This window comes from Acinonyx jubatus, chromosome E3, assembly GCF_027475565.1.
Source record: "Acinonyx jubatus isolate Ajub_Pintada_27869175 chromosome E3, VMU_Ajub_asm_v1.0, whole genome shotgun sequence".
NCBI lineage: Eukaryota > Metazoa > Chordata > Mammalia > Carnivora > Felidae > Acinonyx > Acinonyx jubatus.
In genome coordinates this window covers 10,411,582-10,437,126 of record NC_069398.1, presented here as the reverse complement: position 1 = coordinate 10,437,126, position 25,545 = coordinate 10,411,582, and the positions used below count along the sequence as shown (strand labels likewise).

The 25,545-nt window shown below is 48.3% G+C and overlaps 1 protein-coding gene across 13 annotated transcripts in view; it reads left to right on the top strand.

Annotated features, from left to right (window-relative positions):
• SYT17 (synaptotagmin 17) overlaps positions 1 to 25,545 on the top strand; it is a 119,632-nt gene that overhangs the window by 69,901 nt on the left and 24,186 nt on the right. For 2 of the 13 annotated variants that reach the window (XM_027043163.2, XM_015067215.3), the window contains exon 8: positions 11,282 to 12,649. The exons of the other annotated variants lie outside the window; for them this stretch is intronic. In XM_027043163.2, the coding sequence (XP_026898964.1) occupies positions 11,282 to 11,478 (197 nt within the window). In that variant the 3' untranslated portion in view covers positions 11,479 to 12,649. Of the gene's footprint in view, positions 1 to 11,281; positions 12,650 to 25,545 lie in introns of those variants that run through there. 13 annotated transcript variants of the gene reach the window in all.

The window sequence follows — 25,545 nt, the reverse complement described above, 5'->3', positions numbered from 1 at the left end:
CGGCTATGAAACTAAAATGGTTGAGTTTGTGTGTTTGTCTTTTACTGTCTCAACATTTTATTGAGACCCTTTAAGAAAATATTGGAAGAATTATTCAGTCAACACCTGTATCCCCATCACCTAGATTTTACAATGACTATTTTGCTGTTTGCTTTGTCACACGTCTAACCATCTCTCTGTGTATCTCTCAATTCATATTGTTTCCACGCCTTTCGAGACCAGTGGCAAACTTTAGTTCCCATTCATTTGTTGTTTAAAGTTGACTTTTTGCTGAAGCTTGACATACAGAAAATCGTTACACAGGCGTGACTTATGAAGAAATCACTGGCCATTGGTGATTAAGTGAGTCTCCTGCCCCTTTCCTCTCTCCAGAGGTTGGGCAGTTGGGATGGGCTGAAAGGTCCAACCTTCTAATCATGCCTTGGGCTTTCTGGCAGCTAGATCCCATCCTGAAACCATCTGGAGACCTCAGCCATATCATTAGTATACAAGAAGACACTCACCAGTTGAAGATTCCATGGGTCTTAGAGGCTCTTGTGTCGTGAACCAGGGACTAAGACCAGATATTATAATAAAAGATGCTCCTATCATCCGTTTCACTTGGAAATTACAAGGGTTTTAGGAGCTCTGTGTCAGGAAGTGGCGGCAGAGACCAAATATGTATGTTTTATTATGTCACTTCATGTGCATTCATTTACATATTGTCTGTGACTCCTTTCTTTTAATGTTTGTTTATTGAGAGAGAGAGAGAGAGAGAGAGAGAGAGGGAAAGAGAGTAGGGGAAGGGCAGAGAGGGGAAGAGAGAGAATCCTAAGCAGGCTCTGTGCTGGCAGCCCAGGGTCCAACGTGGGGCTCGATCTCATGAACTGTGAGACCGTGACCTGAGCCAAAATCAAGAGTTGGACCGTAACCAGCTGAGCCACCCAGGCGCCCCTGTGGCTGCTTTCTGCTGTAATGGCGGGGTGGTTGCAACAGAGACTACAGTTGGCCCTAGAAGCCTAAAATATTTACTATCTGGCTCTTTATGGAAAAAGTCTGCCTACCCTTCCCCTGATGTAACACCTCTGGGCTCTCTTTCATTCATCTTATTAGTTGATTTATTCTCTGTTATTTTGTATCCACTCCTCCCAGGGAAGAGTTGACTTACCTGACTGGGAACAGTTTTCCTCTGGAGGTCCACAGCCTTCTGCTGGATGGGATTAAGGTGGGTCCCAGCCCTCCTCTCGCTGGGACCTACCTGCCTACAATGGGCGGGGAGGGGTGGGATTCTCTGTAGCTCCTTCAGGGCACCTGCTGTTCAGGCTTGGCCCTGCAGGGACAAGGCCTCCACTGGTTTTGGTGAGAGAAGTTTAATTCCAGAACAACTAGTAGGGCCAGGCCCCCTCCCACAGTCCAGCTGAACTACGAGTCCAACCACTGTTTTGTTCTGCATCTAACACAGTGTATCTAACCTGGCCCCATGAGAATCGCCAGGGGAGCATTTGAAAAACCCTGCAATCTAGCCCCTGACCCCAAACCAATCAACAGAATCTCTTGGACTGAGTTTCTGGGCACTAGGCTTTTTCAAAGCCTTCCAAGTGACTCACATGTCTGCGATATTTCTCCTTTATTTTCTCAATTGTTTCTCAATTATTTCTGAAGACTGGGAGGGGAAGATTCGATTAATTACCCCCTTGGAGGTTCAGCAGGTGTTTTGCAAATAGCTCTGAAGCCAGTTTGTAGCGAACATTTCCCCCAGAGGGATGCCAGCAGCTCAGAAACAAGTGTACAAAGATGATCCTCTTTCAGATACATACATTGTGGTTGTTCGTGTAAAAACAAGCACATTATATTATAGTCACACCTTTAAATGCTTCCTCCTAGACGGTGTGATTCACACCCAGAACTGAAAGTGATTCTTCCACCCATATGCCATCTTTATAAACGCAGGCTCCACATGGCTCAGTTTCCGCACAGAGGAGTGAAAAAGTGGACTAGCCGTGGTCCCAAGGAATTTCAAAGGGAATCTCAATCTTGAGTCCTATGTTTTGAGGAAGGTGGAAAAGACCTAATTCCAAGGCCACAGTGGCAGTTCTCAGAGCCTCTTCCTCCACTCCCAGGTTGTGGATTAATGAAGGGAAACCCCAGGCCACATGCTTTTCCCTTAAGGCAGGGTTGCTCATTCTCAGTGCTTGCGGGCGTTTGGGGCCAGATGATCCTTTGTTGTGAGGCTGTCCTGAGTACAGTAGGGTGTTGAGCTGTATTCCCCCTCTGGTTGTGACAGTCCAGATGTCTCCTAACTTTGCCAGATTTGGGGAACAGAACAGGCCCAGCCGAGAACCACTGCATGAAAGGAATCGAACAACTCGTTAAGCTCGTATATATCCTGTAGACCTGGCCAAAAGGGACTTCCACCCTGGGCCTTGTGCTTTCTTTCTTTTTTTTTTTTTTTAATTTTTTTAATGTTTATTTCTTTTTGAGAGAGAGAAAAACAGAGCATGAGTGGGGGAGGGGCAGAGAAAGGGGGGGAGGGAGACACAGAATCCAAAGCCAGCTCCAGGCTCCAAGCTGTCAGCACAGAGCCCGACACGGGGCTCAAACTCACGAACTGCAAGACTCTGAGCCGAAGTCGAATCCTCAACCAACGAAGCCACCCAGGTGCCCCTGGGCCTCACGCTTTCCGTGGGGTGAGAGGTCTGAAGGCAAGTCCAAGGAGTCAAGGTAACATGCCCACCGCACGCTCGGGGCTCTCTCTAGCGCATCCTCAGGAAAGCAGGCCATGACGGTAGTGTGTGAGCCCAAGGAGACAATAATAGTACTCACCTTGTAAATAGAGTTGCGGGGATGAAATCATTTAGTGTCATCACGAATCCATAGAACGGGGGCTGACACACCATATGCACTGTTTCTCGTATCGATAGTCGGTAGACGTAAGACAACTTCCTTGTCTGCTGCCTACCTAAAGAAGTAGCCATTCAGATGCTGGAGGCAGACCTGCTGAAGCTCAGAGAGATGATGGGAAGGTCTCCAACATGGCGCCTCACACACCAGCTGGAGGGCCTAACTCCCCTACAAACACATTCACATGCAAAATATTTCTACTCCCAATCTTGTCATATATCAGGGTCCGTGGAAGGGGGAATGGGTGAGACTTTTCCTTCTAAGAGAAGTGATGCTGAGCTCTGAACGTCCGTCCTTTTTGCCGCAGGCAGGTTCTGTGACCTTGGGCACTCAACCTCCTAACCCCTCTGAGCCTCTAATTCTCTGTCTGCAAAATGGGGATATAAACAGTACCTTCTCTGATAGGATTGTGGTGGGGATTGAGTCAAAAAATGTATATAAACTACTTTTTTCATTGCCTAGCTACAGGACTCAGGATTTGGTATTGCTGATTTTTAATTACAATAACACTGTTATCTAAATTGTCCTTGTGACTGTCGGAAGGAAAAACATGGAGAAGAACGCGCTGTTTGAATAGCTGCTATGAATCACGAAATGAAACCTCACCCTTAAGTCATGGATGAAACTTCTTAGAACCAAAGGAATGTTACAGTTGAAAAGGGCCTTAAAACCTAAATAGACATACCCGTTGTAAAAATGGGAAAACTGAGGCCCAGGGAAGGGATATGATTTACCTAGTTTTGAAGAAACATCTGAAACATTCAGAGAGAAAAAGAAACAAAAGGGAGTGCTATAGTTTGAGGAAGTTTTGCGAAGGTTGACAAGAGAATGGGTACCATCTTTGTTGGGGTGCGTCTGAGTCGGCCAGTGGGGAGGAGAGACAGGAGGAAACAGGGCCAGGGTGACTGCTTTGGGGCTTCTCTGAGGGTTGAGGTAACTCTTGAACATCTAGACAAAGTCTGGGGATCCTTCCGTGCTGAGGAATTAGGGAGGACTGGAAAACAGCCCAGGATGGGTTTTGCTGGCTTCATGCATTTTTTTTTTTCAGAAGTGGGGGAACAGCTCAACTCAGCACCCAACAGGTGGACTACAGGGTCTGTGACGAGGTGGGGTTCTGACCGTGACCTGAGAGCACCCCTGCACTGTGCTGTCAGCCTTGAGGCTGCACATGGGGTATCACCTTGGGAACCATACATGCAAAATGGGGAGCTGTTGAGATTTTTTTTTTTCCTTTTAATTTGCAGTGTTTATGACACCCACACGCTAAGTCATCCAGCTTCCCTTCCAGACCGGCTGCCTTGGCAAACTCAGTTAACAACCCAAAGAGTTTAGCTCTTGGGGAGTAGAACAGCTTCATTTTCACAGCAAATATCAACATGTGAAAGCCTTAGCTTGCTCCTGAATCACTCAGGGCACCCAGATTTTGACTGGAGCAGTGGGCAATCTCCCTGTACCTCCCTGCACCTCAGTCTCCCCAGCTGTAAAGTGGGCCAGTGATAGCAACTGCCTCAGAGCCGTGGTTCTCAATGGAGAAGGGTTGGATGCTGCTGCTGGGGGATGTGTGACAGTGTCTGGAGATAACTTTGGGTTGTCACAGCTGGGGAGGAGACTGCTTGCTAATGGCATCCGGTGCTCAGAGGTGCTTCTGAACATCCCGCAATGCTCAGAACAGCCCCACAACACAGAATGATCTGGTCCCAAATGTCACTAGTGCTAAGGGTGAGAAGCCTCACTCTAGAGGGTTGATAGGAGATTTCACAAGTTAATCCACATGATGTGCGTAGCCCTGGACCATGCATATGGTAGGTGCTTAATAAAGGGGCGTTACTCTCCATGCTCCTTCGAAGCCTGGTCCTTGAGCCCAGTGGGTGCCTCTCATCATGCTTTGGCTTTGCCAGAGTTCTTTCCCTCGCCTGAATTGCCATGGTGAGTGGTGCCACAGAGGCAGACAGATTTGTTGATAATTCTTTAGAGATAAGTTGAGCCTAAAATTCTAGGATGTGGAACGTGCCAGGTGTACCCAAGCCCTGTCTGAGGATGGAACTGGACTTTGGTGCCTCATCTGTCTGCACAGAGGACCGTCCCCAGAGACAGAAGCATCAGGGTGCTTGAGATTTGTCAAGGCTAGGGAGAGAACACAGTGTGACTGACAGGTGACAGCATGTTGCTGGGCAAGGTGGCAGCTCTGCTCTATAACCATGGGGGAAAAGGGCACTAAAGGGGTTTTGTGTGAGTAAATCTTCCACTGACTGGACCCTCTCCCCTTTGACTTTAAAAAAGGCTTTAAAAATTTAACTGTGCTTAATAGAAAACTTTTCATACTTTCTTTGACCCGCTAACTGGAAAACTGAACATTCTGACTGATTCGGAGCCATAGCTGTAAAAATAAATGCTTACAAAGTGAATATCCCTTGGCTGGATGAAGGAGTACAGGGTTGTTTGCCCGTTTACCAAGTGGCCCCCTTCTCCTGTACCTTTTTTTTATAACTTTTTTTTTAAGTTTATGTATTTATTTGAGAGACACAGTGCGATTGGGGAAGGGGCAGAGAGAGAGAGAAAAAGAATCCCAAGCAGAGCCCAGCGCAGAGCTCGAACTCACGAAACTGTGAAACCATGACCTGATCCGAAACCAAGAGCCACCCAGGCTCTTAACCAAGGCTGAGCCACCCAGGTGCCCCCTCCTGTACTTTTTTTTTTTTAATGTTTATTTGTTTATTTTGAGAGAGAGTGTGTGTGAGCGCGTGGGGGAGGGGCAGAGAGCACAGAGAGAGAATCCCAAGCAAGTTCCACACTCAGTGCAGAGCCCAACGCCGGGCTCAGTCTCACGACTGCGAGATCACAACCTGAGCCCGTGTCTAGGGGCGGTCGCTTAACCGACTGAGCCACCCAGGTGCCCCTCTGCTGTACTTTTTAAAGCTCTTGTATCTGTCTGCTAGTCACAATCCACTAAATTAATTTAAATTACTGCACATGGGGAAATCAGATGACCAAGCTTATTCGGAGTATGTCTAAATCCACAAAGAGGAAGTAGATTCTTAGAGAATATGTGAGGAGCCCTCTCTATGGGTTTGACGCACGGGCTTGGAATCTGTTCTGACTATTGTGATGCCTTTGTGCTACCACCGTGCAGGTCATTGGAAAGTTGCTTTCAGATGACTAGGGTACATCGTCCACTAATACTAGTGACTGTAGTAGAATGAGTCCCCAGAACAACCAGTAGGAATATTTGGGGATGCCTTACAACAACAATGCCAATTGTGATTATTCCTAAAGAGGAAGAAAGTAGGGATGTAGTTACGAAGAACTGGCTCCCTTCACGGGGTATTTGCTGCAAATATTCAAGTTTTGTCACAACGAGCTCAGTGACTTGGTTTCCTTATCTGTAAAATGGAGGGGTTGGGGTATCCAGCCCACTGTCTCTGGGCCCCTTTCTGGATTCTACGTGTATCTGGTCTTAAGTCCCTGTTTCTCCAACAACATGCTCCCTAGAATTCGCAGTGGTGGCAAATCTTGATACTCTCCCAGGCCCCTTTTTTATAATCGAAGTCATTAGTTTTATTCCACTCTGGCTTACTGTCATTTGCATTTTAAATGTTCAATGTCTAAGAGACTGTTAAGATTGCCATAACTTTACCCAATGGTGTGCGAGTGCTGAAGCCTGCCAGTTAACTCAGATGGTCCCGGCAGCTACTGTTTCCCCGTCAGAAAGGCTGAATCACTGAGGAGCGCGTGCCTTTCGAGGGCCAAATGATTCACGGAGCCAAGTTACTTTGCAAAGTGGGATAAGGAGCGTAGGATATTAGACTTCCTTTTAGTCTTCTTCCCCTTCTGGCGATTTAGATGTGGATTCTCTAATGGCAACTTGTTTTTCTCTTGTTTTCTTTCCAAAGCAATATGTGCTTGGAAGAAGTGCAAACTGTACATGCTTATATAATACAGAAGGCAAAAAGTTCCCTGTTTTCCCTCTCTAGAGAGAGCCACTCTCAACAGTTTGGTGAAATTCCTCCAGACTGTTTTCTATTCTATATATTAACACTTTTTTAACAAAAAAAGAGAGTGTGTTTATGTATACTATTTTGCATCTTCTTTTGTCTCCTAGCAATATGCCTTGGAGATTTTTCCATCTCATATATATATAGGTCTATCTCATTTTTAACAGTGACATTGGTTTCCATGGCATTATTACATCAGGAATGATTTAATTAGTCTCCTCCAATCCTACTCTGGATGCCTCCCAAAGCTGATCTGAAGACAATGACTTGGGTTCAGGTAAACTACTAAGGAGGTGATCCCAGGAAGTATTGACAGGAAAGTGAGGAAGTGAGGCAGAAAAGGGAGGCAAGCCAATCGGGACATTTGGTAAGTGGATAACTGCAGCTTGGAAGGTCCCTAAGACCATGAAGTGATTGGCTGGAAGCATTCACCAACTTAGAAAAGCTATTATTATTATTTTTTTTATGTTTATTTATTTTTGAGAGAGAAAGAGTGTGAGCGGGGAAGGGGCAGAGAGGGAGGGAGACAGAAGATCTGAAGCGGGCTGTGCTGGCAGCAGTGAGCCCGATGTAGGGCTCGAACTCATGAGATCATGACCTGAGCCGAAGTCGGATGCTCGGACTACTGAGCCACTAAGGTGGCCCTAGAAAAGCTATTATACTCACGGTTATGGTTTATTACAGAAAAAGGAAACAGACTCAAATCAGCAAAGGAAAGAGGCACACAGGGCAGAGTGCAGGAGAGACCAGACCAGAGTTTACAGTCGCCCCTCCCAGTGGGGTTGTAAGGACAGCACTTAATTGTCCCAGTTAAGTGGAAACACACTTGGAGGGTTGTCAACCAGAGAATTTCACTCAAGCCTTGATGTCTGGGATACTGATTAGGGGATCAGTCACATAGGCATCCCAGTGGCTGGCTGACCCTAGTCTCCAGCCCCTGCTATTGAGTGGCCCAAGCATTACGCCAGAAATCATAGTTAGCACAGACTGGCATGGCCCAGGCAGAGGGCTCTAGGTGCTTGAGGTAGGACACGACCCACAGAGGCTTTGGGTGGCCTCTAGGGTGGACCGAGGGGGTGGACAGAGGACCACAGCCTCAGCTACGTTTCTTCGTGGACATTTTGATTATTTCCATTTTCATTCTTTTTAAAATGTATTTATTTTATTTTAGAGAGAGTGTGGGAGCAGGGGATGGGGGGTGGGAGGGAGAGAGGATGAATGAATGAATGAATGAGTGAATGAATGAATGAATCCCAAGCAGGCTCCATGCTCAGCACAGAGCCCAACATGGGGCGTGATCCCACGACCCTAGGATCCCAACCTGGGCCGAAATCGAGAGTCTGATGCTCTCGACTGAGCCACCCAGATGCCCCTCCATTTTCCATTCTTACAATGCTCTAGAGCAAGAGTCAGCAAACTTTTCCAGAAAGGGCATGAGACAAACTACTTTCAGCTTTCTGGGCCACACAATCTTTTTTGCAGGTCCTCAGCTCTGCTACTGTAGTGTAATGACAGCCACAGACATTATGTAAACAAACGGATTTGACTGGGTTCTGATAAAACTTTATTTACAGGTGCACCTGCTGACTCAGTCGGTTTAGTGTCTGACTCTTGATTTCATGCAGGTCAGGATCTCACAGTCATGAGATCAAGCCCTGCATCGGGTTCCTTGCAGGGTGTGGAGCCTGCCTAAGATTCTCTCTCCCTCTGCCCCTCCCCTGCTTGCATGCACTGGCACATGCTCGCTCTCTCAAAAAAATAAATAAAAATTTTATTTACAAAAACAGGTATTAGGCCAGATTTGGCTTAAAGGCTCTAATATCCAGATATTATCCAATATCTAATATCCAGAATATATCCTTGTATGTATATCTTTGTCTGTGCAGATAAATCTAGGAGATAAATTCGTAAGAAATAGAATTGCTGGATCACAAGTTATAACATTTTTATTTTGAGTAGATACTGTGAACCTCTCCCAAAAGTTGAACCAACTTCCTCTTTCACCAACAGTACATGGGAGTGTTTGAGATTTCCTTTCTTTATTAAAACCCCTTTCCCAAGGAAAACCTACATTCCATTTACTAGGATATATTTCCTTTTTGCTTCTTGAGCTTTGGAGAGGCAGAGGAAGGTAGAACATTCTGCCCCCAAGGAATGCCTGGAGTGGCCTCATGGTAGTCATCTTGCTTTACCAAGGCCCACAGAGAAGGGCACTCTGGTAACTTGTTTTTGTTTGGTGAGATCAAACCTTACACTGCCCATGAAGCATGGTTCAAAACAATCCTGAGTGTTACCTTTTCAAAAAAAAAACATCAATGCATCAGAGAGCTCCTTAGTAATGTCTTATTAAGCAAAGATTCCAGTCCTGATTTCTCCCTTCTGTAAGGGATCTTCACGTAAACGAGATTACCCACGCATACTGAACACTTTACCAAGTTACAAAAAATATACATGGTCCAATTTTCGTCCACGTTACTGACAGGTGCTGGACACTTGAGTGGTGCTAGACCTGATTGGTACAGGCTAGCCTCGTTCATCCTGGGCCTTTTTGGTATTTAGACAATGGATGGGGTTTTGGGTTTTGTTTTTCCACTTTTCTTTTTTTCTTCCCATTTCCCCCCTCCCCAATTTTCATCATTTAGAATTCTTGGTATGAACCTCACAGGGGAGAACAGAGGCTCATTAGCATTCAAGTTCTGTTTTTGGCTGCATATTTTAGCTGGTTTATTTGATAATCGGCATCCCTCCTGGGATCCAGCCCGCTTTTGCTCGGCTCATGCTGGGTGATATTTCCCATTCTGCAGTCCTTCATTTATAACACAGACACAGCCTGCTTTCCCGTTTGCGAGATGGCATGCCCGGACTACCCACACGCAGATAAAGAATTAGGCAGAACTTGGCCGAGAAGATAAATCAAGCTAACTATCTCATTAGGCTTGAAAGACACAAATTAAGCTTGCATTAGAATTAACAGGGAAGCCTTCCAAAGAGACACACATTACAACAAGGGGTAGAAGACAATGCCATGGCCGTTTCTCTCAGGAAACTTGCCTTCATGGCCTGGAACAGAGGAAACATAAAATCTCTTTTATAAAAGGTCCACAGACGGGCGCCTGGGTGGCTCAGCCAGTTGAGCGTGCGACTTTGACTCAGGTAGTGGTCTCGTGATTGATGAGTTCAAGCCCTACATCTGGCTCTGTGCTGACAGCTCAGAGCCTGGAGCCTGCTTCGGATTCCCCCTCTCTCTGCCCCTCTCCCGCTCATGCTGTGTCTCTATCTCAAAAATAAATAAACATTAAAAAAAAATTTTTTTAAAAGGTCCACAGACAGAAATCTGGGATCAAAATAGCAGGATAACATTCATCGAGTGCTTATCTAGGTACTGTGTGCTGAGAGCATTCCACACATTATCTCACTGAAACCTCACGGAGACTTGTGAGGTCAGGTACTATCACGATTACTGTTGCGGGGTGCCTGGGCGGCCCAGGTGGTTAAGCGTCCGACTCATGATTTTGGCTCGGGTCAAGATCTCACACTTCGTGAGTTTGAGCCCCAGGTCGGGCTCTGTGCTAAGAGCGTGGAGCCTGCTTGGGATTCTCTTTCTCCCTCTCTCTGCCCCTCCCTCCTGCTCACTCCCTTTCTCTCTTTTGAAATAAATAAATAAACATTAAAAAATTCTTTCCCCTCCCCCAAAAAAAGGTTCCTGTATCACCTAGGAGGAAACTGAGTCTCAGTCTGCATTTGTCCCGGGGTCCTAGAGCTGCCAAATGATCGCCCAGGATGTCTGGCCACGTGGCCTGCAGTGGTTCATCCAGCATGAACTGGCCCCCCAGGGGACATTGGCCCCACCTGGAGACACGTTGGGTTGTGACAGCTCCTGGCATGTAGTGTGTAGAGGCCGGAGGCGCTGCTAACCATCCTGCAGGGCACAGGACAGCCCCCATGACAAAGAATTACCCGACCCCAAATGTCAGCAATGCCATGAATGAGAAGCCCCGGGTTAAGTCCGCGGCCAGCCTCCAGTGACAGCTGACTGTCCCGCTAGAAGTCCCCAGCTGTAGTGCTCCACAGACGGTGGGGTGGGGCGACGGCCATAAGTTTGAAGCTGCACGTTGGAGGGTATGCGGCTGTCTGGTGGAGCCACGACAAAGTCTGAGCGGCTGCAACACGCCTGGTGTGGTGAGGGCCACCTGGTGCCACGGGAGTGAAGGGACCACGAGAGGAGGGGATGAGGGACGGGGGGAGTTCTCACCGATAAGAGAAACAGATGGTGCCCGAAAGCAGGAGCCCGTGTCTGCAGCGGAGGACCGTGTAGACTAACGACCTCTGTCTTGTTCTTGCCCCCCTGTTCCGTTCTCCTCCTTCCTTGCGACCTCCCCCCTGCCACCCCCGCCCCTCTGGCTCCCCAGTGTTCGGCCACAACATGAAGAGCAGCAACGACTTCATCGGAAGAATTGTCATCGGCCAGTATTCTTCGGGCCCCTCCGAGTCCAACCACTGGCGACGGATGCTCAACACTCACCGCACTGCCGTGGAGCAGTGGCACAGCCTGAGGTCCCGGGCTGAGTGTGACCGTGTGTCCCCTGCCTCGCTGGAGGTGACCTGAGGGCTGCGGGAAAAGCAGCTTTCGTTTGTTTAAAAAAAAAAAAAAAAAAAAAAAAAAGGGAAGAAAATTTAAGACGGAAAAAAATGTGTCACATGCCTGTTACATCCACACTTACACACTCACAACACACACACACACACACACTAAATCCTCTCAGAACAGAGAGGAAGCTGACTACTGAACACAAAATGGCTGCCCTCAATGAGCAAGGCCTGAGAACTTTCTGGAAACCCCATCTATATGTCACAAGCTGACTGGGCTCTGCTGTGAGACTCATTGGCAGTGTTTGTTCCTGTTGATACCCCTGCCTCAAAATGCACTTTCCACCCTCAGGCCAGAGAAAGGGCCTCCTCAAGGGCGCCAGCCTCCTTTGAGACGAAATTCTGCAAGAGCGTGGCCACTGTGTGGGAGGCCCGACCCCCATGTCCAAAATGCACACCCGCTGACTGGGTGACTTCTGAGCAGGCCGCTGATCCCTGGGGTTCTTCCAACCTGATACCTTTCCCCCAAAGTGTAAGTACTTTGCCTTCTCTTTAGTGGACGTGATAGATTAGACTATTTGGAGAAAACAAATGGCAACAAAAAATATTCCAGTGTAGGAAACTTCCCTGGCTTCACTGAATTTGTCCTTGTGTTAGCTTATTCCTGGGGACCCCTGTGGGTACGTGTGTCGATGTTCTCACGTGGGTGCCCTCACAGGTGAACGTGTGTGTGTGTCCCCGTGTGTCCTCTTGGTGAGCACCTCCGTCCTGAGCTCTCCCTTCTCTCTGCCTCTCCCTATGAAATTTCACCCAGTGTCCTCCCGTCTGTCAGGACCCCACCTTCAGTAACAGCATGTGCGTATGTCAAGTAAATAGAATATGATAGAGCAAAAGTAACCTTCTTTGACCGAATCCTGGTAACAGTGACACACAGAAGACCTGCAAAGGACAGTTACGCGGATTAAAATGGCCACCACACCCCCCATCCAAGATGACTTCTTCCTTGTCATACTCCGAGGATCTCTCTGTGTTTGTGTGTGAACCAAAGTCATTTTTCTCATGCTAAGGAATTAGTGTAGTTAGGCTAGATCTCTCCCTGTTGGATGCTTCTGTATCTTTCCCACAGCCTATTGTCTGGCATAATGGGGAGCTATTTATTGAAATTAAAGATTATTTATTTGTGCCATGCATTTGAGTTCTCTTTTTCTTCATGAACACGGGGCATAAAGTGTGCGAGGGTGTTTTGGTTACTACTGCTGTGTAACAAACCATCCCAGCAATTCAGAGCACTGGTATCGCCTGGAGGTCAAGGACAAAAGGCAGGAGGGCTAGATTAAGTTTCTTAGGAGGAAAAAAGAGCACTTTCCTTCTCTATTAAATGACTTCCTTGGGGCGCCTGGGTGGCTCAGTCGGTTAAATGTCTGACTCTTGGTTTCGGCTCAGGTCAGGATTTCACAGTTTATGGGTGTGAGCCCTGTGTCAGACTCCCTGCCCTCTCTCTTTCTCTCTCTCTCTCTCTCTGCCCCTCCCCTGCTCGCTGTCTACGTCTCTTTCTCAAAATAAATAAATAAACATTTTAAAAATGCATTGGAGAAATGAAGTGAAATGGCTTTCTTCCCATGGTTGTCCAGAAGAGGGTAAAAGCATGAGAGAAACAGGGAGTGAGGGAAGGTGGGTACACAGCAGGCGTTCGGCACTAGAGATGAGGTGATAACCATGTTCGGGCCCCTGGGCCTTGGAGCCATAGAAGCCACGGTTCAAATCGTGGGCCCACCGCTCCCTAGCCACGTGTCCTCCAAGCCTCACGACTTCTCTGGGCTTCGGTCCCCTCGTTGTCTTAGTTGAGATCACCTCAAAGGCAGAGCTCGAAGCAAGGGCTTGGATGCAGCTTGGGCGCTGGGGTGGTGACCGCCCCGGAAGCCTAAGTGGAAGAGTAAGAGGAGAAAAGCTGATGAAGGCTGCATCGACCGGCACTGCGGGCAGCTGGGGCTCAGTCATGCTGGGGACCCCACAGAACACACTTGAGAACGATCGCGATAGGGAAACTGGAATATTTAACTGCTGACCCTCATCCCTCAGGGCCCGAGGGTTGTCGCTGGAGACCTTAAACATTTGGCACTTTAGGACGGTCCTGTGTGGGCTCAGAAAGCTTCAGTAGCACCAAGAAATCCTCAGGCAGAGAGAATGAGGGGCATGTGATAGGCCGGGTGTGTGGCCTACGGGCACCGCCAGCTGTCCTGTCTGAAATAGGGTGACAGTTCCCCCCCCAGTACGGCTCATGCGAGGATCTGCCTGGACAATGCTCACACAGCCTAAGCATGCGGTGCGTGCTGGCTCTTCCCAGGAGGCATGCGTCAGACGACGTTTGCTGGTTGACCGGAGGGGACGGTTGTAGGACGGATGTCAGAGCCGTCCACGTCTCCGAGGAGAGAGTTTGTCTGGGACGAGGGAAATGTGTTGGGAGGTGAAGGAATGACTTGGTTTCTATAAAACTTGAGCCCCAGGTGCCCTGGCCGGGGCTCCCCATTTGTTTTCGTTAGCATCTTCCTCCTCCTCAGCGAGAAGGTGGGAAAGGAAATTCATGGGCCACCTACACACCCTCTTTGGGGCCTGGGGACCCAAGTTCAAGGGGAGGAGGTAGGGTAGGAGCAGTGCTGTGAAGTTTAGGAGGCGAGTCTGTTTTCCCACCCCCGGTCCTTGAGTCCTCTCGGCTCTTGGGGCCCAGAGCCTCTTAGGATTTCAGCCCACCCCCTAGGACTTGACATGTGCTGTGACCTGTGCCAGCCCTGCTCAGACATGATGAGTCCCGGGGCGCCAGGAAGTTCTATTTGGAGCACTGATAGGGGATTTTTTTCCAGAAAGCTGGGATCACTGCAGGGGAATGAAGAAAAGGATTCCTTTCCTTTCTGGGTGACCTGTCTTCTACTGCCAGTGGGGTACCTGCCCTTTTTCATGTTCAAAAAGACCATTTAAAATAACTCAGGAATTGGGGTGCCTGACTGGCTCAGTAGGTAGAGCATGCAACTCTTGATCTTGGAGTTGTAGGTTTGACCCCACCGTGGGTGTAGAGATTACCTAAAAATAAAATCTTTAAAAAAAAATAGGGGCACCGGGGTGGCTCTGTCGGTTAAGCATCCGACTTCAGCTCAGGTCATGATCTGACAGTTCACGGGTTTGAGCCCCACGTCAGACTCTGTGCTGACAGCTCAGAGCCTGGAGCCTGCTTCGGATTCTGTGTCTCCCTCTCTCTGCCCCTCCCCCATTTGTTCTCTCTCCCCTCTCTGTCTCTCTCTCTCTCTCTCAAAAATAAACACTAAAAAATATTTTTAAATAAATAAAAGCTAAGAAACTAAAGGAGATGGTTGATACATGATAGGTAGGTAGGTAGATAGGAAGGAAAGAGGGAGGGAAGGAAGGAAGGAAGGGAGGGGAAGGGAGGGGAGGGGACATTCTTCACTGAGTCCTCAGGTCACCATGAGCACAGTGTGTGTGAATGTGTGTATGAGTGGCTGGGGCGGGGGTGGGGCAGTAATGCCATCACACAATAAATACAGCTTTAGGAAGACAAAATATATATACTATGTTATGATGAGATCTCTATTACAACCTCCAAATCACAGCAAAGATCGTATTTGTTAAGGAAATTACCTACCTTCTGGTCAGTATATTGAGGTCTAAAGCAGAGGTTGGCAAACTGCTGTTTGGCAGACAAGCCCACTGCTCATTTTTGTAAATGAAGTTTTATTGGCATCCGACCAGGCCCGTTCCTAGTCTTTGGCACAGGTGAGTAGTTGTGACAGGGTCCCCGTGGCCTGCAAAGCCTGAAATACTTGCCCTGTGGCTCTTTACAGAAGTTGAAGTTATAGTAATGTAGGATGAGTAGGTCTAGAGAGCTAACGTACAGCATGATGCATATAGGTAAATAACACTGGACCGAATACCGAAATTTGCTAAGAGAGTAGATTTCAGGTGCTCTCATCACCAAAAAGAAGGTAACTATGTGAGGAGATGATAATTAGTTTGACTGTAGTATCATTTCACTGTGGATGTGTGTATCAGGTCATCACACTGCATACCTTAAATACATACAATTTTTAAAAAAATTTTTTTAATGTTCATTTTTGACAGAGAGAGAGACAGAGCATGAGCAGGGGAGGGGCAGAGAGAGAGGGGAGACCCAGAATCTGAAGCAGGCTCCAGGCTCTGAACTGTCAGCACAGAGCATGATGTGGGGCTTGAACTCACGGACTGTGAGATCATGACCTGAGCCGAAGTCGGATGCTTAACCGACTGAGCCACCCAGGAGCCCCAGTATCTTTCATGTTTCAAAAGAATTTCCAGTGGCCTGTGTCTGATCACCCTCCTCCCCACCTAGTGGGTTCACACTCTGAACGTGCTTGATTTCCGTGACAGCAGGGGCCCCGAAGTGCAGTGCACCCGATGACGGAGAGTAAGGAGAAATTATCCAAACTTTATGTTTTGTTATCAATCTTAAAAAAAAAATTGTTGGAGCGCCTAGGTGACTCAGTATGTTAACCGTCTGACTTCGGCTCAGGTCATGATCTCACTGCTCTTGAGTTCGAGCCCCACGTCAAGCTCTGTGCTGACAGCTAGGAGCCTGGAACCTGCTTTGGATTCTCACTCTCCAGCTCTCTCTCCCCCTCCCCTGCTCATGCTCTATCTCTGTATCTCTCTGTCTCTGTCCCTGTTTCAAAAATAAAAAAACTTTTTTTAAAATTCTCAATTTGGGGGCAGAGTATTCTGTAAGACCTGATATGTTAGCACAGTAAGTAATCCACACACATCACTTATATAATAAATGTATGTCATTCCTAAATAAATACACGTGCATGTGCTGGGATGTGCACCAGCACCCGGTTATGAGGCAACTGGTAGATATGAGGCATACTGTAGGCTGAAACTGAGCCTAAGCTGTGCTCAGAGCCTGAGTCAGGCTTTGGCAGGCCCCCCGTGCCCCCCCACCCCCCGCCCCGGCCCAGAGCCAGCAGGGCAACGCACGCTGCGTGGGCACAAGCTAAGTTAGAAGTTATGCCTCACAGGCACAGCCGTGGGTGTTCCAGAGAGAAAACCAGCGACTGGGACGGGTTTGACTCCCTCCTGTGACTGCCAGCCACACAAAGTGTCAGAGTACCTGATGGAGCATCTCAGGAGTGGAAGCAGTGAGTGGGGAGTAGGGAGCATGTAGGGTCCCCTGCCAGGAAAGGGCTGGCACTGGCTCAGTGATAATCCTAGCAACATTTGCTATCATTTATTGAACATCTACTACTTGCCAGCATCTATGCTAAGTTTTAACGAACAAATTATTTCATTCAATCTTTGTGGGGTAGGTTCTGCTGGTGTCCCCTATTTTATTAAGGGGGAAGCTGAGGCCTCAGAAGGGCAAAGTGACTTGCCTGACAATACACAAAGTGGAGGAGTGAAAGACTCCAGTTTTTAGAGACATTAATTCCTAAATGCAATGACATTCCCAGTGAAAACACCAGTGGATGTGAAAACATTTATTTTAGGGACACCTGGGTGACTCAGTCGGTTAAGCGCCTGACTTAGGCTCAGGTGATGATCTCACAGTTCGTGAGTTCAAGCCCCGCGTTAGGCTCTGTGCTGACAGCTCAGAGCCTGGATGGAGGCTGCTTCAGATTCTGTGTCTCCCTCTCTTTCTGCCCCTTTCCCACTCATGCTCTGTCTCTATCACGAAAATAAATAAACATTACAAAAATTTTTTTAACATGTATTTTTTTTAGGAAATAAATATTTATTAAATTCTTGGACCTATTTAGTGAACAAACATAATTGTTAGCCACTTTTTAAATTTGCATCCAACTTAGTATAAAGTTCAATAATGATTTCAGGAGTAGAATCCAGTAATTCATCCCCTACCTATAACACCCAGTGCCCATCCCAAGTGTCCTCCTAAATGCCCCTTGCCTATTTAGCCCATCCCTCTACCCACAACTCCTCCAGGAGCCCTCAGTTTGTTCTCTGTAAGACTTTCTTATGTTTTGGCCCCCTCCTTGTTTTTATATTATTTTTGCTTCCCTTCCCTTATGCTCATCTGTTTTGTATCTTAAATTCCACATATGAGTGAAGTCATATGATACTTGTCTTTCTCTGACTAATTTCGCTTAACATAATACCTCTAGTTCCATCCATGTTGTTGCAAATGGCAAGATTTCATTCTTTTTGATTGCTGAGTAATACTCTCTTGTGTGTGTGTGTGTGTGTGTGTGTGTGTGTATATATATATATATATATATATATATATATATATATATATATACCACATCTTCTTTATTCATCCATCAAGGGACTTTTGGGCTCTTTCCATACTTTGGCTATTGTGGATAGTGCTGCTATAAACACGGGGGTGCATGTGTCCCTTCGAAACATCACACCTGTATCCCGTGGATAAATGCCTAGTAGTGCAATTGCTGGGTCATAGGGTAGTTCTATTTTTAGTTTTTTGAGGAACCTCCGTACTGTTTTCCAGAGTGGCTGCACCAGCTTGCATTCACACCAACGATGCAAAAGAGATCCTCTTTCTCCGCATCCTCGCCAACATCTGTTGTTGCCTGAGTTGTTACTGTTAGCCCTTCTGACAGGTGTGAGGTGGTATCTCATTGTGGTTTTGATTTGTAATTTCCCTGATGATGAGCGATGTTGAGCATTTTTTCATGTGTCTGTTAGCCATCTGGATGTCTTCTTTGGAGAAGTGTCTAGTCATGTCTTTTGCCCATTTCTTCACTGGAGTATTTATTTTCTGGTGTTGAGTTTGATACGCTTTTTATAGATATTGGATACTAACCCTTTATCTGATATTTCATTTGTAAATATCGTCTCCCATTCTGTCGGTTGCCTTTTAGTTTTGCTGATTGTTTCCTTCGCTGTGCAGAAGCTTTTTATTTTGATGAGGTCCCAGTAGTTCATTTCTGCTTTTGTAAAAAAATACTGAAGTCCGGGCAAACCACACACTAGAACTAGGCATGAATGATAACTTTTGCTTCTCTTTGTTGGGCACTTATTCTGTGTCAAGAACCTTCTACAGGCACCTCTTTTAACCCCTAAGAAACCCTGAAAGGTGGAGGGATGGGGAGGAGGTTAACTCACTTATGTCTTCCTAGGCAAGCAGCTAGTTCCTTTTTTTTTTTTTTTTTTTTTAATGTTTATTTAGTTTTGAGAGAATGACTGCACGCAAGCAGGGGAGAGGTAAAGAGAGTGAGACAGAGGATCCAAAGTGGGTTCTCCACTGACAGTAATGAGCCCGAACCTGGTGAAGGGCTCAAACTCGCGAGGCATGAGATCATGACCTGAGCGGAAGTCGGTTGCCCAGCCACCCAGGCCCCGCAAGCAGCTAGTTCTAATGCCTGCAGGGCCGGGGTGGAGGGACAGCTGAGCCGAAGCAAGCCTCCTGCCCGCTGTGGACTTCCGACTTCCGACTTCCGACTTCCTTCGCACTGGGCTCGGACTTGCATTTTTATCTTCTGGTATGTATGTATTTCCTCTACGGGATCCAAGATACTTTCTTTCCTGTGACAGGCCCAGATACAAACTCTGTTATTATCCCATCTTACAGAGGAGAAAACTGAGTCTCACAGAAGTGAGCACATGCCCAAGGCCACGCAGTGGCTCAGAAGCAGGGCTGCGGGTTTCTCTTAGTTCCCGGGAGGGGGCTGACCCCGGCAGCCTTCAAGCTGTCACTCGGAGCTGTCTCCAGCAGTGCCAGTGCCGGGAGGAGGGAGGAGAGAAGGGAGGGGAGGAGGAGGAGACTGGGGTCTACCCAGCGAGTCCCGAGCTCCCAGCAATTCTCGCCTGCGCCCAGAAGAGCTCCCAGAAAGGCTTCTCTCCTCCACTCAGGCCTGGAGGTGGCTTCCTCGGGGCTCAGGATGCAAAGGTGGGGGTTGTGGGCCGCGGCCTCACTGACCCTCCTTTCTGCACAGGCTTTTCCACAGACGGACATCAATATCAGCCCAGGTGAGCATAGGGGCCAGGGCTGGAGCAGGCGGAGAGGAGGACACCTCACAGATGCTTGAGGTTGTATCCGTGAGGCCTGGCTGCCTGGGCTGCAGGCCTGCCTGACCCCACGGTGTGGCGTGAGCTGAGCTGGGCCCCCCCCCCCAGCCCTTCCATCTCCCCTCCCGGGCCCCAGGGGCATTGTGCTAGGGTCACGCCCCAAAAGTCCTGATTTTAAATCCCAGTTTTGCAACTTAAAAACTGTGTGACCTTGCCCAAGTTTCTCAACCTCTCTGAGCTCAGCTTCCTTTGGACAATGGGGGTGAGAGTGGCACCCTCTGGGGCTACTCTGCAAGGGAAGTCGGATAAAGTGGGGGAGTACTTCATGCTTGGTGCCTGGCACTGTAGGAAGATCTGAAAAGGCTGTTTCTGTTAGGGATTTGGCACCTGGGCTCCCCACCCCCACCCTGGCTGTGGCAGCTGCCCCCAGGGAGCTTTCGGACCTGCTGCTGCACCACCACCGTTGGGCAGGCTGAGGGGACACAGTTGTCCCTCTCGTGACCTCCCTGGAGGTCACTGCTCTGTGGCCCATTTCTGAGGGTTTTCTGTGTCCCTGGGAATTGGGACCTACCAGCCTCTGGCGTGTGGCGTTCCAGTCTCCAGCTTGAAGTCTCAGGGCTTCAAATGAGCTCAGTTTCTCCTCTTGGCAATGTGGAGGCTGGGGCTCGTTCTGAGGGACCTGTCCAGGTGGGAGGATTCCTGAATCCTGCAGCCTGCTCAGGGCTGAGGATCTTGCCTGTCACCTCTGCCGCGAAGGTTATTTCCAAATGTTGTTTAAAATATATGAAAATAATAATAATTATTATTATTAATGGGGTGCCTGGATGGCTCAGTCAGTTAAGTGTCCGACTTCAGCTCAGGTCATGATCTTGCTTTTTGTGAGTTCGAGCCCCGTGTCGGGCTCTATGCTGACAGCTTGGAGCCTGCTTTGGATTCTCTGTCTCCCTCTCTGCCCCTCCCCCACTTGCACTCTGTTTCTCTCTCAATAGATAAATTAATTAATTAATTAATTAAATAATACCTATAACCAATTAAGATTTACACAGCCCTTACTATATGCCGGGCATTGTTTTAAGCACTTTTTTGTGTGTATAGATTTATTTAACCTTCACAATAACTTTATGGCAGAGATACCGTTTTGATCCCCATTAAAGTATGACTAATAATGAACTACTTGTAAGACTCCCATAAGACCACATTATTGGGCTGTTACAGTGTTGGGACCAACTTAAACAGTGGGGTGATAGGGTTACCAGAGAAAATGCCTGGTGCCCGTGTAAATTTGTATTTCAGGTAAATAGTCATCTTTCAGCATAAACATGTCTCAAATATTACGTGGGACAGGGGCCTGGAAGGCTCAGTCGGTTGAGTGACTCTTGATCTTGGCTCAAATCATGATCTCACAGTCTGTGAGTTCGAACCCTGCTTCAGGCTCTCTGCTGTCAGCGCAGAGCCCGCTTTGGATCCTCTGTGCAATTCTCTCTCTACCCCTCCCCTGATCGTGCTCTCTCTCTCTCAAAAATAAATAAAAAAATTTTTTTTAAAAATTACGTGGGACGTAGGCTTAAAATTAGTTGTTTATCTGAAATTCAGATTTACCTGGGCCTCCTTCTTAATCTGGCCACCCTGATGGTGGGAGATGAGTTCATTCGGGCAAGTGTCGGGCTCCAGTTCTGTCATAAAATCTCTGAGCATCTGTCTCAGTCAGCTCTGGCTGCCATCACAAAGTAGGATGGACTGGGTGGCTTCGACAACAGGAATCTGCTTCTCGAAGTTCCAAGGCTGGGGGGTCAAGGTGCTGCCTGATTCAGTTCCCTGGTGAGGGCCCTCTTCCCGGTTTGCAGGTGACCACCCTCTTGTTATGTCTTCCCATGGCAAAGAGAGAAAGAGCATGTGCACACTCTGGTCCCTCTTCCTCTTCTTTTTTATTTTTATTTATTTGTATTAATTTGTTTAATGTTTATTTATTTTTGAGACAGAGACAGAGTGCAAGCGGGGGAGGGGCAGAGAGAGAGGGAGACAGAATCAGAAGCAGGCTCAAGGCTCCAAGCTGTCAGCACAGAGACCGATGCGGGGTTCAAACTCACAAGCAGGAAGATCATGACCTGAGCTGAAGTCGGATGCTCAACCGACTGAGCCTCCCACGCACCCCTCTCTTCCTTTTCTGATAAGGACACTAGTCCCATCATGGGGGTCCCACCCTCCTGACTTCATTGAACCCTCATTACCCCCCCCAAAGACCCCACTTAACCATTATATTGGGGGTTAAGGCTCCAACATATGAATGGGGGAGGAACAGGGGGACACAAACATTCAGTCCATAATAATGTCTTTCATCCTTGCTCTTATGGCTCAGTTTGTGCATCCATGCAATGGGCAAGCAGGAGAGAGACGGACAAAATATCCTTGAAGTCTGCCTTGTATATTCCAGTCTTTCCTTTGTATCCAGTGTGTGGAAAGGGCCTGAGGCTGAGTTTGCAAGTGGAAACAACTGGGGAGTCTCCTCTCTCTCTCTCTCTCTCTCTCTCTCTCTCTCTTACTCTTACTGCTTATGCTCCTGGCATCTCTGAGCGTCAAGTTTCCTCCTCTAGAAAGTGGGGATAATTAGCAGTGCCTACCAAACATTTGGGGGATCTTCAGTGAGGTCATGACGTGAAGTGCTTAACACACGGTAAGTGCTTAAAAACTGAGTTCTTACCGCTAGTACTTCTGTTACTGCAGTTGTTGATGAGATGATAGAAATGGCCAGAGACGGTTTTCTGCTGTGACAAAAACCTCCCTTGGAGAAAGGAACTTCCACACATCTCTCCCCCAGCTCACCCCCAGCTCAGCTGAGAGGGGCACTGAGATCACTTCAAACCCCGGCAACCTTGGAAAGCTCAGAACTGAAGTTGGCAGGAAGGTTGGGGAATCCATGGAGCCCAACCCTTCGATATTACAGGTGTGGAAGTCGAGGCCTACAGAGGCCAGTGACCCTGCCACGGTCATCATCCGTCCAAGTGGTAGTTCTCCTTCTCTCCAGGTTCCCAGCCCAGCAGCAAGTCTAGTTGGGGCCTGGGCAGACAGATCTTCTAGAGGAAAGTGACTTCGAGTCAGAAGAGAACGCGTGCGTGCAGGTGTGTGTGTATGAGTGTGCATGTTGATGTGTGACTAGGGAGGGCTCATCTTAGGGTGTCAGGGGGCCCCTGCAGACCATGAACCTGAGGGCACAATCAAAGCCCTCCTTATTGAGAATGGGCCTAGTTTATCCTCCCCTGGATACTCCCAACTTTTCCTTGCAGAAAAGAGCATTGGTCATATTATTACTGATCCCAGGGCTCCTAACCTTCCATGCACGTGAAGATATATGCACACAGTGCATCGGAGCCACACCCCTAGATTTGCTTGAGATCACTTTAGACACTTCTGGAAGGCTTGGGAGGCTTTAGCCAGACTACAGCCTTTCCGTAAAACCTTTTCTCCGAACCTGGCTTTGATCACATTGTTTAAGTGGATTAATGAGTGTAAAGTGCTTAGAAGGGAGCCTGGCACCTAGTAAAAGCTACATAAATATTCGCCATTATGATTCTTCAACCGTTACCAACAAGTTTCATTTCCTGGCTCCTGAGGCCAAGTACTCTTCACAGCAAAGGACATTCCAGCAAAGCGTTTGAAGTCTGAAGCTCACTGGCTGCTTCCGCAGGCCCCCGGGGGTGGGCAAGGGGGAATCGGGCTTCTCTTTCCTCCAGGAAGCTGGCACTGTACTCCCAGCTCCAGGCAGGTTTCGGGGCCCAAGCTGTCTCTGTAGTAGTAATATCTAATGCTTACTAGGATGCCAACCATGAGCCAGGCCATGGCTTCCCTGTGAAGTAGGCATTATCGTCATGTCCATTTTTAGATGAGAAAACAGAGGCACAAAGCACTGAGTGTCCAGCTGGGGCCGTTGGACTCCAGAGTCCACGCTGGAGCATGGAGGTCTGCGCAACTGGATGTCCCTACTTCCTTGAAGACATCTCAGAGCCTGGATCATAGAGTCAGATCCCAGAGTGCCGCATGGACGCTCTGACCCGTTCCCCACCCCTCCTCCACGGTCACGGAGCCCTCTGCATATTTCTGAAGTGCATCTCATTGCCATGTGTGTGTTCCTCTCTCCATACTGAGCGACTTGAGGTCACAGACCTCAAAGCCCAGTAGGCACCCAGGAAACATTGAATTATTTGCTTAATTAACTTTTGGTCTTAGCTCAGGCTGCTATAACCTATGGTGAAAACACCATACACTGGGAGGCTGAAATAATAGGAATTTATTTCTCCCAGTTTGGGAGCCTGGGAAGTTCAAAATCAAGATCTTGAGCAATTTGGTTCCTGGCGAGTACTCTCTTCCAGATGCTGTCTCCCTCCACAGTGGAGAGAGGGGGGTGAGGGTCGGGGGCTCTGTTCTCTCTTTCTCTTCCTATAAGGGCACTTATCATAGGTCCCCCCCCCGCCATGAACTTATCTAACCCTGATCACCTCCCAAGTGCCCCATGTCCAAAGACATTGAGGAGTTAGGGCTTCAGCATATGAACTGTTAAATTTGGTGTTTGATATATTTGTCTTACAAATGAGAAAACCAAGACCAGGAAAAAAAAAAAAAAGAGGTTTCCTGGAGGCACTTAGTGTTTAGGGATGTCTGAGTCCATCCTGATACCACCACCATTTGCTAGCTGTAGGGGCAAGTGACTTCAGCTCTCTGAGCCTCAGTTTGCTCAGCTGTAAAACGGGCATGATACCGATACCCCTCCTAGCCTGATCTGAGCAGTTATACACTCACCACCCAATGAATGGCTGCTGCTATTAAGAACGTAGGACATTTCCCAGTGCTCTTTCCTCTCTATCTTGTGGCCACGAGAGTGGCCCAGAGAAGGGAGAGCAAAACTCGGGCATGAGAAGCCCCAGGACCACCAGTGCGGATCCAGGACTCACTAGTGGAGGAGGACGGCCTGACAGCGGGCTGTGTGAACCAGGGAGGCAGCGGGAAGTGAGGCAGCCCTCCCAGAGGCCACTTTCCCGGCCTCCTGGGACATCTGGGGCCCAGGAGTGGGGGTGGGGCTGGGGGTTGGGACGTGGCCCCCAGAGCCTCCCTCACCGCCCCTCCTGGCTGGCTCCCAAGGCGGATCTGGGCGGGAGGCAGCACGGTAGTGCCCTGTGGGCGGCTGGATTGGTGCCAGGGGAGCGAGCAGCCAGATTGAGTGGGAAGGTGACAATTTCTTCTTTTAAAAAGAGAGGGAGAGAGAGAAAAAATGAGGCCTGAACTCCACTGGTGTGTTCTTTTTTCTTCACAAGCTCAGAGCTCCCAAAGACTTTGACTCCCACCCCAGCCGGGAGACTTGGTGGCCTTTAGTGCTGCTAATTGAAGGAAGAGACCACGGCAGGCTCCGGTTTCCAGAGCAACGAGCCCTTTTGGGCCTCCCCTCCCCTCCCTTCCCCTCCACCCTCCCTCTGTCACCTCTGGCCTCATCTCTTACCTTCTCACCGGCTCCATTCCCAGCTCGGCTGAACCGCTTGCAGTTCTCCAAATGTTCCATATTCTCCCATGCCCCCAGGCCTTTGCACCTGCTGTGTCCTCGCTGGAAACATGTTCCCTGACTCTTATCTTTGAGCTCTCAGTTGAGACATCATCCCCTCCCAGAAGCTTCCCAGATCTCCAAACCCTAGGTGCCACTTTTAGGTGCTCCTGTGGCAACACCCTGAAGTTTCCCCATCTGGGAAGGGGGCTCTGGTGTCCTGTCCTAATCAACCCATGAGCTCCTTGAGGAGACAGTTGGAGCGGCCACCAGTTCAACTAGGGAGACAAAGCGAGTAAACAAATAACCAGCCTCCAAAAATAATTTGGGGGTGCTCTCTCAAGTTTTTGCCAGCATGACCCACATCCACAAATGACATGATTTATTTCTGTGCTTATTTTTCTTAGAAAGTTTTTAACATTTCACTTATTTTTGAGAGACAGAGACTGAGTGCAAGCAGGGGAGGGGCAGAGAGAGAGGCAGACACGGAATCGGAAGCAGGCTCCAGGCTCTGAGCTGTCAGCCCAGAGCCAG